The 13,126-nt window shown below is 39.6% G+C and overlaps 1 protein-coding gene across 1 annotated transcript in view; it reads right to left on the bottom strand.

Moving 5' to 3' along the window:
• The window catches only part of FBXL7 (F-box and leucine rich repeat protein 7), a 354,253-nt gene that overhangs the window by 254,273 nt on the left and 86,854 nt on the right, over window positions 1-13,126 (bottom strand). The window contains exon 2 of the mRNA XM_045566267.1: window positions 291-380. Coding sequence (XP_045422223.1) covers window positions 291-380 — 90 coding nt within the window. The remainder of the gene's footprint in view (window positions 1-290; window positions 381-13,126) is intronic.

The following is a 13,126-nucleotide window of genomic DNA, read 5'->3' as shown; positions in this document are numbered from 1 at the left end:
CAAGGTATGTAATATCATAAAGGCTTCCTTTAAGTCAACCTACTCTATTTTCACAAAATAACAGCATTTGCCTGAGAATTGAGACACAATCTGGTCAAATCAACTTTCACACACAGTAAGTGCAGTGCAACAAAAAAGAAAAGAGGGAGACTCCTTGCCTCCTCATGTTTAAGAATCTCATATGTTCCCACTCAGTAGTATAGAACTAACACTCCCACATTTTATTTGTCTTCCAAAAATAGCCAGCCCTGTGCAGAGAAGGTGAGAGATAATGAAGACCAGATGCCTACCTTCACTGGTAGCCACATTCTTCTGGGCTTTGGTCGGCGTATGATCTGTACTTGAACTCACGTCGGATGAGATGCTTGAGCTGCCTTTGCCTGGAGAAAACAGGAATGAGCCACTTTTGAGTTTTATAATTTCAGAACTGGACCTTGCCTTCCACTCAGTCCCATACCAAGCCATATCTCTTGTTTCCAAGAAAGGAGCTATAATACAAAGCATGGAGTTCATTAAGTTTTTTGCCTTATGCATTAAATATCTTTTGGGAAATATCTGATCCATGTTATAGGAGAACGAAAGCCCTGCTTTAATATGGCTTGACTATAAACTCAGACAAGATTATAAAACATAGTCAAATATGATAATGTAATCTCATTTTGGCATACACGTGAATCCAAAAGTACATGTGGGGAACACATCTCCTGCATTAATTTTTTATTTGCAACTATAAATTATGCATTTCTCAGTAAAGGAAATAAGCAAATATAAGAATGAGGACTAATCATTGAAGCAAGAGTCTACTGGCTCCAAATAGCTACATAACCTTAAGGAAAACAAATGCCCTGTTTCAATAGGTCTGTCTTCAAAAACAAAACAAACCAAAAAACCCTGCATTTTTCTAACACAATGATTCTCAACTGGGAATGATTTCTCTGTCCAAGGGGACACTTGGCAATGTCTGGTATCATTTTTGGTTGTCACAACTGAGACAGAGGGTGATACTGGCATCTAGTAGGTAGAGGCCAAGCTGTTGGTAAATATTTTAGAATGCATAGAACAGCCCCCACAAGAAAGAATTATCCAACCCAAACATCAATAGTATGAAAGTTGAGAATCCCTGCTCTAAATAAACTTAGCTCAGGACTGAGTTTCTACTCTTCTAACCTTTCATATAATCATATACGTTCACATTGCTAAACATTCTCCTAGGAGTTGATTTAATTAATCAACAGGGAGATTATTATGGATGGGCCTGACCTAATTAGGTGAGTATTTTAAAAGAGAGCCTAAAGGAGAGAGACTCTTCCTGCTGACCTTGAAGGAGCAAGCCACCATGAGTTCTACAGCTGCAAGGAGATGAGTTCTGCCAGCAACCAGGTGAGCATGGAAGAGGACCCCAAGCATCACAGATGAGCCCAGCCCTGGCCAATGCCTTAATTGCAGTGTTGTGAGACCCTGAATAAAATATCCAGCTAATGCATGTTAAAATTCTGACCCAAGAAAACTATGAGAAAATAAATGTATCTTATGTTAAGCTGCTAAATTTGTGGTAATTTTGTGAGCAGCAATAGAAAACTATGGCTAACAACCAACTAATTATATCACAGATGAATTCTTTTCTTCACGCTGCAAGTTATGATCAAAACTCTTACATGCAGCTGAGAAACACTGTTTTCCAATAGTCTTTTCTGCCCAATGGAATATGCAATGAAATGAATGTTCATGTCCCCCCAAAATTCATATGTTGAAATCCTAACCCCCAAGGTGATGGTATTGGAGGTGGGGCCTCTGGGAGGTGATTAGGTCATGAAGGTTGAGCCCTCATGAATGGGATTAGTGCCCTTAAGAAAAAAAACTCACTCAGAGAGCTCCCTGACCCACTGACACCATGTGAGGATGGCCGTTTATGAACTAGGAAGTGGGCCTCACCAGAAACTAAACCTGCAGGCACCCTGCTCTTGGACTTCCCAGCCTCCAGAACTGTGAGAAATAAATTTCTATTGTATACAAGTTACCCAGTCTAAGGTATTGTGTCATAGCAGCCCAAATGGAAAAATACAGCACAAGACCCCAGATGGATGGAATAAGCTTATAGTCTAAATTCATACAGGGTAGAAAAGCAAAAATGGGCTTAAAGAGCTTGAGAGCTTTGTTTGCTATGTTGAAAGATGTTAAAAGTCATGGAACAGGCCAAGCTCATGGGTAATATCATCTGAGCAGGGAAGACAAATGGTTGCCATCTCCTCTCACGATTGCACATTGCTCACTGTGATTTAAGGCTCTAACACAAAGCTGTCATTCCCATGGTCCCTGCCCATTTCACATTCTCCATCCTCAGAGTTAGCCAAGACAGTGCAGTAACTCTCCATTAGTTTGTGCCCAGCTGGCCTTTGTGGTCTGTCAGTGGTTGCCATCTACCTGCCAAGCTTTACCTTTGGGGGTGGATTGACACGGTGGACCAGGTACCTAGTTAAAAGTACATCTCCATCTGCTCTCTGATCTCAGTCTACCACTCCCTTGCTTTTTGACCTTGACCTTCTCCCCTAGAGGCTTGGTGTCTACATCTGGTAGGGGAGGTGGTTGGATTAAGTGATTCCTAGCAGCTCAAACAGTCTACAATTCTGTAAGTCCATTACTTTACTCCTGCAACCTGAGTAATGCAAACATTCCCTTTAATAGGACAAAAAACATTATTGTGCAACACCAATATATAGACTTAAATTATTTTTATTACACTGTTGCTTAGTGATGCGCAAATGAAAAACTAGAAATAAATTCCATATGCTTTAGCTCTTATTCAACAATAAAACCTAAACAAAATAACAAATTAAACACAAAAACAATAAAACCCATAAAATTCAAATTAACAGCATTAACTTAACATGATAGTTGATGTTATTTTGCTGAGATTAAATTGGCTTTCAAAACTTAAATACAGTACAGGCTATTGGGTTTTAGCATGCCCATGTCACCCCAGGCCAGATGACAAGTCAACCTGCCCGTAGCTTTCCTCTGTTCAAACTCAGGGAGCCCTTCCCTCCTACAAGAGGACATTCAGGTGGGCTTTCTGGGTCTGATTGTATCATTTACATTTTAAGTCTGCTCTTTTGCTTCTTATCAGCCCAAACCATTGAAAGACGATGGGAGAAACTTGGATAATGAAAATCTCCTCGCAGGACTCTGTTATAAAGGGGAACTAGTATATAGTATTCATTATTTTCTAAGATTACCATCAAAATGAAAGCACAAAATAAAACAGATTTCAGAGAAAATTCTCAGACATGCCTGAGAACATGTGTGTAGACCCCTCAGAAGGCCACAAACTGTAATTTAAGAAATGTTAGTCTATGAAGAATAAGGTTGAGGAAACAAATAATATCATTAATATTATTTATAATAGTAGCTAGCATTGAGTGCATATGTTGTGTTTTATACTCTATTACTTTATTAATAGTTGTTTCCTCTTATTAAATAGTCATCATGCCCTATGACAGTATTTCTCCATCTTTTTTTTCATTATCATATCCCCCAAGGAAAGTTTAAAGATTTTTTTCCTCCTAGTTACACAATGAAATTGTGACACAGCAAATATGCTATATATCTGTTATGTGCTGCTATGTGTATATCTATGCTTTATATTAATAAATTGGTTCTTGGGGCTAAGATATTTCAGCTCCCAAGAACCAATTTTTGTCCCCCTGGAGACAATATCACACACTCCCTGCTGAAAATGTGTGTCCTTTGATAAGTAAAATATTTTAAAATACCTGAGCATTTAATGAATAAAGTTACTATAGCCTTGTAGTATGCCTTGAAATCTGGCAAACTGATGCCTCACAATTTGTTCTTTTTGCTTAAGGTTGCTTTGGCTATATGGGGTCTTCTCTTGTTACATATAAAGCATAGAAGACCATACTTTCAGAGATCATTTCTATAGCTCAGTACTCATATTATTATTATAATCAAGTTAATCTCCTTTACTTAAAGTCAACTGATTGTAGATGTTAACCACATTAAAATATACCTTCACAGCAACATCTGGATTAGTGTTTGACTAAATAACTGGGTACTATAGCCTGGCCAAGTTGATGGGTAATATGAACCATCACAGTGACAGACTCACCAGAGTTTAAATTCCACAGCTACCACTCCCAAACAATGTGCCCAGGAGAACATTGCTCACAGTCTATAAGCTGCCCTATCTTTATCCATACAGTGGAGATAAGCACAAACAAACAAAATGCAACTACCTATTACCGCTACTAAAAATGGGGAGAATTGTACCCACCCTGCAGGGTTTGAGGAAGGTTACTATGAGATATAAATGAGCTATGGCAGGGGAAGCATTCAACTGTTTCCAGCACCTATAAGAACCCACCCCATGAGTTAGTAATATTGACCCATTAATCACAGTTCAATTTGTTTCAGAAATCAAGAAATGAAATTTTAAATAATTATTATTTTACTATTATATTGCACATAAGTTAAATTATACATACCTTATATACCCAGGAAAAATCCTTCAAGTATAAGCAAGGTTAAAAATTCTGCTCTGTGTCCTAACTGTTTTACCTACATGAAAGTTTACATTTATTTGACGAACAGCTAAAACTCCCATTAAAACTCCCCAATAAAACTCCTCTCATTAGGGGATATTAGCACATCGGAACTGTGCCTATTGGATTTGGTGAAGTAAAATGTTGCGCTTTCTTTAATTTCCTCCCAAGAAGTCTGAAGACCCAAATGAGGAAAATTGGACAAACAATTAGATAACAAATACAAATAAACATCAAAGCAAGGGAAAACTAATGCACTGAGGTTGGTAAATGTTATCTATGATAGGTTAATATATACACAGAAGTCTAAATGACACTACAGAGAGATCAGTTGGTGGATCAATCACTTTGGTCAGCTGGAACACACTATTAACTTCTATTAACCCAGGAAGGCTAGCAGAAGAATGTGCTGGTCTTTTATTCCAATCAAGCATTCCTTTGGGCTGCCTGTTAGAGTATGCCAGGTTTTCCTAATGTTTGAAAATAAAGGGAATGTTCATTCAATGGGGATACTATTAGGGATTTTAAGTTTCTTTTAATTTAAAAATTCCCATATGTAAAATGCAAAATTAAGTTTCATCTTTCTTCTCATTCCTCGTGCCCAGGCTCATTTTGCAAATGCAGCTACTAAAAACGAGACAGAATTTCCACTGTGATTTATTATAACAGAAGCCAGGTGAAGGTTGCAATAGAACCAATGGGGCCCTATGATTTCTATTATAATATTCTTAAGAGTCGAAGAAATCCCTCGCAAAACTGATTCACAGTATCAACTCCAAATCACACGCATTGCATTTGTCACATGGATTGCAGCCACAGACTTCTCACATGAAATCCACACGCAAGTACACGGACCTACATGGAGGCCTCGGCACCTTATTTCCTGCTTCTCTCTGCTACCCTGATTTCAAGCTGCCGCTGGTGCATCCTGAGAACCTGATTTAATATTAAATGTCCATGCCAAATGAAACAGAATTTTTTTTTCAATATCTTAGAATTAGATTAAGGGACCAAAGGGTCATATGTGTGTGTGTTGAATTTACTGTTGTTTTCCTGACTGTCATCTCAAGATAGTCTATCTTCTTTGATCCACGGTTTAAATGTCTGCACCTACAAAATAATAATATCAGTTATCTCCAAGAATGATCTGGCTTAATCTCTGGCCCAGGAGCATATCAGTTTTTGGAAGAAAACTGAATATGTATTGTAAAAGTGTATTAGCTCTTTCAAGCCAAAGGAAAGCAATGAAATAGATGCTTCAAAGGTTGGAGGCGTTGAAGCAGGGTGCAAGGAGGAGGAACAGAATCCTAAGCAAAAAACATTAGGTGGTGCCCTTTGTTTTTGCTTCTGGTATTCTGTTTTCTACCCTGCAAAGATTAAAAAGCAGGACTAAGGAAGAAAAGAGCACAAAAGAAAATGAAATAGAAGAGAAACTGTTAGAGTCACGCTTTTCTTTTTTCCTTTCAAGTCATTTAATGTCCTAACTGGTACTTTCTTTACTCTGGTTTCCCAAACTACCTAACAAGTGACCTCAGGGCCACTGAGCAAGATACCCACGTCTGTACCTGGAGCAATCCAGAGAGTAGCAGCAAATGCGATGAGTTAACTGAGCACCTACATCATGCCAAGGCACAGAGCTGGCCCTGGGACAAGGTCTCTTCCCCTAAGAAACTGCCATTCTAATGGATTCTATGACCAGCCTAAGAAAGCTAGGACGCATTTCAGCATTTGCCTCATTGTCAAGTGACAAATGGAAGTCCCCATTCAAAAGTAAGACCTGGTTTGGGGTGCTGGGTTTTTTTGTTGTTGTTTGTTTTCTTTTTTTGATTTTTAAAAATTGTAGTAAAATATACATAACATAAAATTTGCCATTTTAGCCATTGTAAGTGTATAAGTCAGTAGCATTAATTACGTTCATAATGTGTGCAATCATCACCACAATCTACTTCCAAAATGTTTTCATCACCCCAAACAGAAATTCTCTGTAACCGTTAAAGCAGTAACTCCCCTCTCCTCCCTCCCCCAGCCCCTGCTAACCTCTAGTCTGCTTTCGGTCTCTATGAATTTGCCTATTCTAGATCTCTCATATAAGTGGAATCATACAGTATTTGTCCTTTTGTGTCTGACTTATTTCATTTAGCAGGATGTCTTCCAGGTGCACCCACGGTATTTCATACATCAGTCCTTCATTCCTTTTTGTGTCTGAATAGTGCTCCCCTGTGTGCATACATCACGTTTTCTTTATTCATTCCTCTGTTGATTGAGACCGGGTGCTTCTACCTTTTGGCTATTGGGAACAGTGCTGCAAGGACAGGGTGCTGGCTTTTGACCACTCGTGGTTTTTAACTTTCGAACTTCTAGTGTTGTTGTTTCCAGCCGAAATCAGATCCTGAGTGCTGTGGCTAGAGCAGACGAACACAGCCCACACAGTTGTTCCAGAAGAGAAATGGGACAGGCCCCCTGCTGAGTCAGCAAGTCCTCTGGGGCCTTTTCAACCCTGCTGCAGCTGCTGGGTGGGCAGAGAGCTAGGGCTTTAGGGGAGTAGAACATAAAGAAATGACTCCACAGAATATTGTGTTACCTCTGGGCAGAGCTGTACGGCCAGTGCTGCCAGCCACAGTAAATCCGGAACAGCACGCAGCAGATGTCACAGATGCTAAGGGAGCGGATATGGAGTATTGCACACCTGCTGCAGAGTTCTGCTCTTCAACAGCCTTTGCGGCTTTGACTGGAGCTCGACAGCCAAGGGACTCCTGGGGGCTTCCCCCTGTCCCCCATATGGGGACTTACCACTTTCTCAGTAGGAAAGGCAAGAGCTGCAGCCTCAAGTGACATAGTGCTGCAAGGACTCTCCCACTCAAAACCACGCAGGCAAAACCATGAAATGGAAACCCCTGCCTTAACCACATATGACCCAGAAGGATATCTAATGATGTACATTGTGTTAGTTTAGAAGCTAAAGGGTGGGCAGGGAAAAAATTAAATATTAATAGAAATCATTTAAGTAGATCAGCAATCATTGCACATCCTAGCATCTCTCTCTTTTTTTGTGGTGGAAAAACAGAGTTTACTTACACAAAAACCTCAATTAAAACCAATCCTGAGTGGATAAAAAAAATTGTGATATATTAATATATACATACATATATATACACACACCTTCGAATATTACTCAGCCACAAAAAAGAATGAAATTATGTCTTTTGCAGCAACTTGGATGGAACTGGAAGCCATTATGTTAAGTGAAGTAATTCAGGAACAAAAAATAAAAAACACATATTCTCACTTGCAAGTGGGAGCTAAGCAGGGGAACACACCGTCATACAGACTAGAATAACAGACGCTGAAGACTCCAAAGGTGAGAGGCCGGAAGTGGTGCGAGGGGTGAAGAATGACCTATGGGGTACCATGTGCACTATCCGGGTGACAGGTACACTAAAAGCCCAGATCTCACTGCTATACAATATATCCACGTAACAAAATTGCCCTTGTACCCCCTAAATATATTGAAATTTAAAAAGAAAATCTTTCCTATGTTACCTTAGAGGCCGTGATGACTAATAATTAAAAGAAGAAAGGGACGTAACTTCCACACAGCCCTCTTAGACCCAGGGACGTAGCAGGAGGATGGAAAATCAGCAGAATGCCCCAAGCACCCCCTGCAGGCAGGGAGCCAGAAGTCAGCTGCTTGGGCCTGAATCCTGCCTTCGCTACTAACGAGCTGGCTGAACTTGAGGAAATTCCTTACTTTCTCAATACCTCCGTTTCTTCATCTGTAAAATGGGGTAATAGGAAAAATAGCCTCATAAAAGTACCATGAGAAAAAAAAATGAGATAAATAAATAAATTGCTTAGAATGATACATACCTAGGATGAATAATTAATAAATTAGCTATTAATCATTCTCCCTAATAATATTCTTAATCAATAATTCAATTTAATTCAACAACTACATGCTAAACCTATTGCATGCAAAGGATTATGATTAGCACTAGAAAAAACAAGACAGTTTATGTTGGGTTGGGAGATAAACCACAGACACATGAATAGAATGAAACAAATGCTGTACAATTACATTTCTCAATGGACTCACTAAGTAACATTCTCAAATACTGGATCTTTTTTCTTCTTTTTCTTAAAGTATTTTTTTCCTCTTTTCAGGGGGAGGAGGAGGGATTTGAGATTCAAAGGTAAACTGTGTCCAAGGTCAAAGGGTTGAGCAGGGTCCAAGTACTGTTTGATTCACAAAATTTCACTGATATTTAATGTCACTGCTTTTTTTAAAATAATGATAAAAATATTCAATTTGATTGAAAACAATCATGCCTCTCTTCCCCATTTGACGGTCGACTCTACGAGGGTAGGTTCTGTATCTTTTTGTCCCTTGCTATTATATCCCCAAAAGCAGCACTATGCTTGCTATATTGTGGGCACTTAGGACAAATGAATTGAAATAAGAGTAAGTGACTATGTGAATAAACCAGAAATTTATTTTAATAGAATAGCGCTGGTCCCACAACATTTTCTAATAAGCACCATCCCCTCCTTACTGGTACCACTGAAATCTGTGCCCCCCTAAAACACGATCTTTACACAATGGCTGTGTGCAGAGCGTGCAAAAGAACTTCCACACTGCATACGGGCTCCCCAGGGTGCCACAGTGCAAAGTACTCTGTATTCATTTCCTAGGGCTGCCATAACAAATTACCTCTAACTGAGTAGCTTAAAATAGCATAATTTTATTATCTCACCATTTTGGAAGCTAAAAGTCTGAAAGCAAGGTATCACAGGGCCATGCTTCCTCCAAGGGCTCTAGGAAGAATCCATTCCATGCCTCTCTCCTAATTTCTGGTGGTTTCCAATAATCCTTGGTGCTCCCTGGCTTGTGGCAACATAACTCCAGTGTCTGCTTCCATGATCATATGGTTGTCTTCCCTCTGTGTGTCTTTGTGTCTCTTCTTATAAGGACACCAGTCACACTGGATTGGGGGTAACTCTATTCAGTATGCCCTCATCTTAACTAATGACATCTACAACAACCCTATTTCCAAATAAGGTCACATTCTGAAGTTCCAGGAAGGACATGAATTAGCGGGTGGGGAGGAGGACACTATTCAACCCAGCAGAGACTCTAACACCATTTTCTGCAGAATTAAAGAGAAAGCAGAAAATCCCAGCCTGAGTCTCTCACACAAGCATTTGCTCAAGTTTCATTGTATGGCAGAATTATCATGGGTAGAAAAGAAAGATTAGCAAGGAAGATTTAATGCATCACTGAATGCAAGAAGTCTAACTCTCCCAGCTTGTGAAAAAGCAAGCACTTAGTACCCAGCATGGGTGGTTTCAAGTGGAAAAGGGCAGGCAATATTTCACTAAAGGCACCAGGACAGAGCCTGCTCCCCCCACCCACAGTCACACACCCACTTATAGGCCTTTACGCAGTTCTGCAAGAGTTAACACAGATGCCGGCCGACACAAAGACAGAGCTGCTGCTGTTGCTGACAGATGGTGCTTCACAGCTGGGTTTCTGAACAGAGTAATGAGAGGATCAGAGCCATGGGCAGGATAAAGGGTACATGCATTAACACAAGAATTTCCATTGTAATATAAGTCATTCAAAAGTCATTTTTAAGCTAATAATAACATCACTACAATTTGCAGCAGTAACTTCCCCTCCAAAGTTCTGAAGGGCTCTTGTGGCCCACGGATCATGAAAAAACCTTGCCTTGCTCAATCCAGATGTACAAGGAAAGATGAGTATTCTTTCTGAAGTTCAATGCTGTTTCCACATGATCTGAAAGAACCTTAGAAGCCATGTGTTCATGTCCTGGCATAAAGAGCCTCTGGCGTCAATGAACCCTTAACTGCCTCTTCTGATTCACTTACTCATTCAACATCTCATGTTACACACAATTCCATGACCAAGTCATCTTGGCCATAAATGTTATTTCCTACAGGATTGCGAGGGTAGAGAAAGAGTGGAGAAAACACCGCCATCACTTCCCAACACAGTGTCATGAAAGGAGAGGCAGCATTGCCCTTTGAGTCTTTGTGACTTTTAAGTGGCTCAACCCCAGTCTAACGTCAGACAGTTACAGGCCTTTGTACCTTACTGCTACTCATTGACTTCAGGGTTTTTGTGCAAAGCACATCTACCTTCATCATGACTGATCTAAATTAGTGTAAATTCTGGATAATAAATTCTTAAAAGGCATCAGGGCTCCTCCTTTGAGGCATAGCAGTAATCCTACCAAAAGCAAGAGGTTGAAGGCTACAGATTTAAGATCTTAATCTTATTTAATGCAAAACAATCTTAAGATTTCATTATGTTTCCCACCCAACAATGTCCATTTATTAAACAATCACAGGCAAAATTCCATTGTCAAAATTCCATATAAGGAAACTAAAAAAGATCCAAACAAGGTAAAGAGGATTATAACAAGCAAGTTTTCCTATCAGAGAATCAAATATAGCTAAGAAAGCACTTCAGTGGGAAAACTGGAATCTGCGGCTGGATCCTACACTTACACCCAGACTAACTGGGAGTCCCTGCAGAATCTGCTGGCTCCTTCTCAGCACCCGAGAGGAGGTCACATTCAAGGTCCCTTTCAGCCCTCTACTCCCACACTCTTTACTCCCCCACCCCCTACTCAAAAAGTCATCAACCCTCTAGCAAAACTACATACCACTTTACAACCACAAACCAAGGTCCAAAATGACCTAAAAGTTAAGCAGAGGAGTGGAGGAGATAGAGTTGTTAGCAACTTTCTCCTTCCTAAATTGAAATTGTGTGTAGACACACAAACACACACATGCGTAAATATATATGCACATATGTACATATACAGACACACACAAACACACATACATACATATATATATATCACCAAAGCAAAGCTGGATTATTTCACTGCTGCGTCTTCTATTCAGGTGTATGAATTTTGAACTTTCCAATCTAGTATGATCTTCTTAGGCCCCAAATCAGGGTCCCAATTTTATTCTCTGCCATGCCCCCTAAGAGTATCGTTGTTCTCCTCTCACACCTCTTTCACTGTCCTTGGGGTGGGAAAAGGTTTCCTTAGGCCCACGGTGGGAAGCTGCAACACTATCTTATAGGAGTAGAGGTAATTGCTTCTGCCAAAAGGCATCTCTGAGCAGAGAGCAACAAAATATGCATTGCAGCAACAGTGCTCCTCACAGATAACCAGGATCCTTCCACTACCATAGCTTGAAGGAAGGAGAGGCTATAGGAGTGTTATGAGTTCAGCAATTGCTGACACCCCTGAATCCATTCCATCCCCTAATTTTGTGTAGTTGACAAACCAGGCGGTTGGGTAAGACACATCTCACCCCTAGTCTCAGCAGGGAGCTCTGCCTGCCCTAAGCCCATCAGCACAGACCCATCCTCATTGCCCAGTGATTGCCTGGGCAGACACTGAAGGGCAATGAGGGGCAAATAAATGGCCAAAGTTGTTCACTTTGCATTCCCTCTCTCTCTCTATCTCTCACTCTCTGTCTTTCTCTCTCTATATATATAAAAAACCATACACATTTTTAGTAGTCATATTGTATCAAAAGGGGAATCTACCTGTCAATAAAAATGTACATGGCTATCAAGTTTTCCCAGCACCATTTATTGAATAGGGCTTCTTTTCCCCAGTGTGCGCTGTTGTCTGCCTTGTTGAAGATCAGTTGTTTGTAGGTAAATGGTTTTATTTACAGTTTCTCTATTCTATTCCATTGGTCTATGTCTCTACCTTTATACCAGTACTATGCTTTGCAGTATAATTTGAAGTCAGGTAACATGATGCTCCCAGATTTGTTCTTTTTGCTTAAGATTGCTTTGGCTATTCAGGCTCTTTTTTGGTTCCAAATTAAGCTTAGAATTATTTTTCCTAGATCTATAAAATATTATATAACATTGATATTTTGATGGGGATTGTTTTGAATCTGTGTATCACTTTAGGCACTATGGACATTTTAATGATGTGGATTCTACCAATCTATAGGCATCAGCCTAAGCAAAGAATTTATGATTAAGACCCCAAAGGCAAAAATGGCAGTAACAAAAATAAATAAATGGGAATTAATTAAATTTAAAAGTTTTTGTACAGCAAAAGAAACAATTAACAGAGTAAATAGACAGCCTACAGATTGGGAGAAAAATATTTGTAAACTATACATCCAATAAAGGGCTAATATCCAGAATCCACAAAGAGCTCAAACAAATTAGCAAGAAAAAAACAAATAACCCCATTAAAAAGTGGGCAAAAGACATGAACAGAAGTTTTTCAAAAGAATATAGACAGATAAACAACAAACATGTGAAAAAATGTTCAATACCACTAATCATCAGGGAAATAAAAATTAAAACCACAATGAGATACTGCCTCACCCCTGTTTGAATGGCCACTAGTAAAATGTCAAAAAACAATAGATGCTGGCATGGATGCAGAGAGAAAAGAATGCTTATACATGGTTGGTGGGACTGCAAATTAGTGGAAACACTATGGAAAATAGTATGGGTGATTCCTCAAAGAAATAAATGTAGACCTATCATTCGATCT

The sequence above is a fragment of the Lemur catta genome, chromosome 12 (genome assembly GCF_020740605.2).
Source record: "Lemur catta isolate mLemCat1 chromosome 12, mLemCat1.pri, whole genome shotgun sequence".
NCBI classification, from domain to species: Eukaryota; Metazoa; Chordata; class Mammalia; order Primates; family Lemuridae; genus Lemur; species Lemur catta.
Note: the sequence above shows the minus strand (reverse complement) of the source record. Positions and strands in the feature narration are given on the sequence as shown.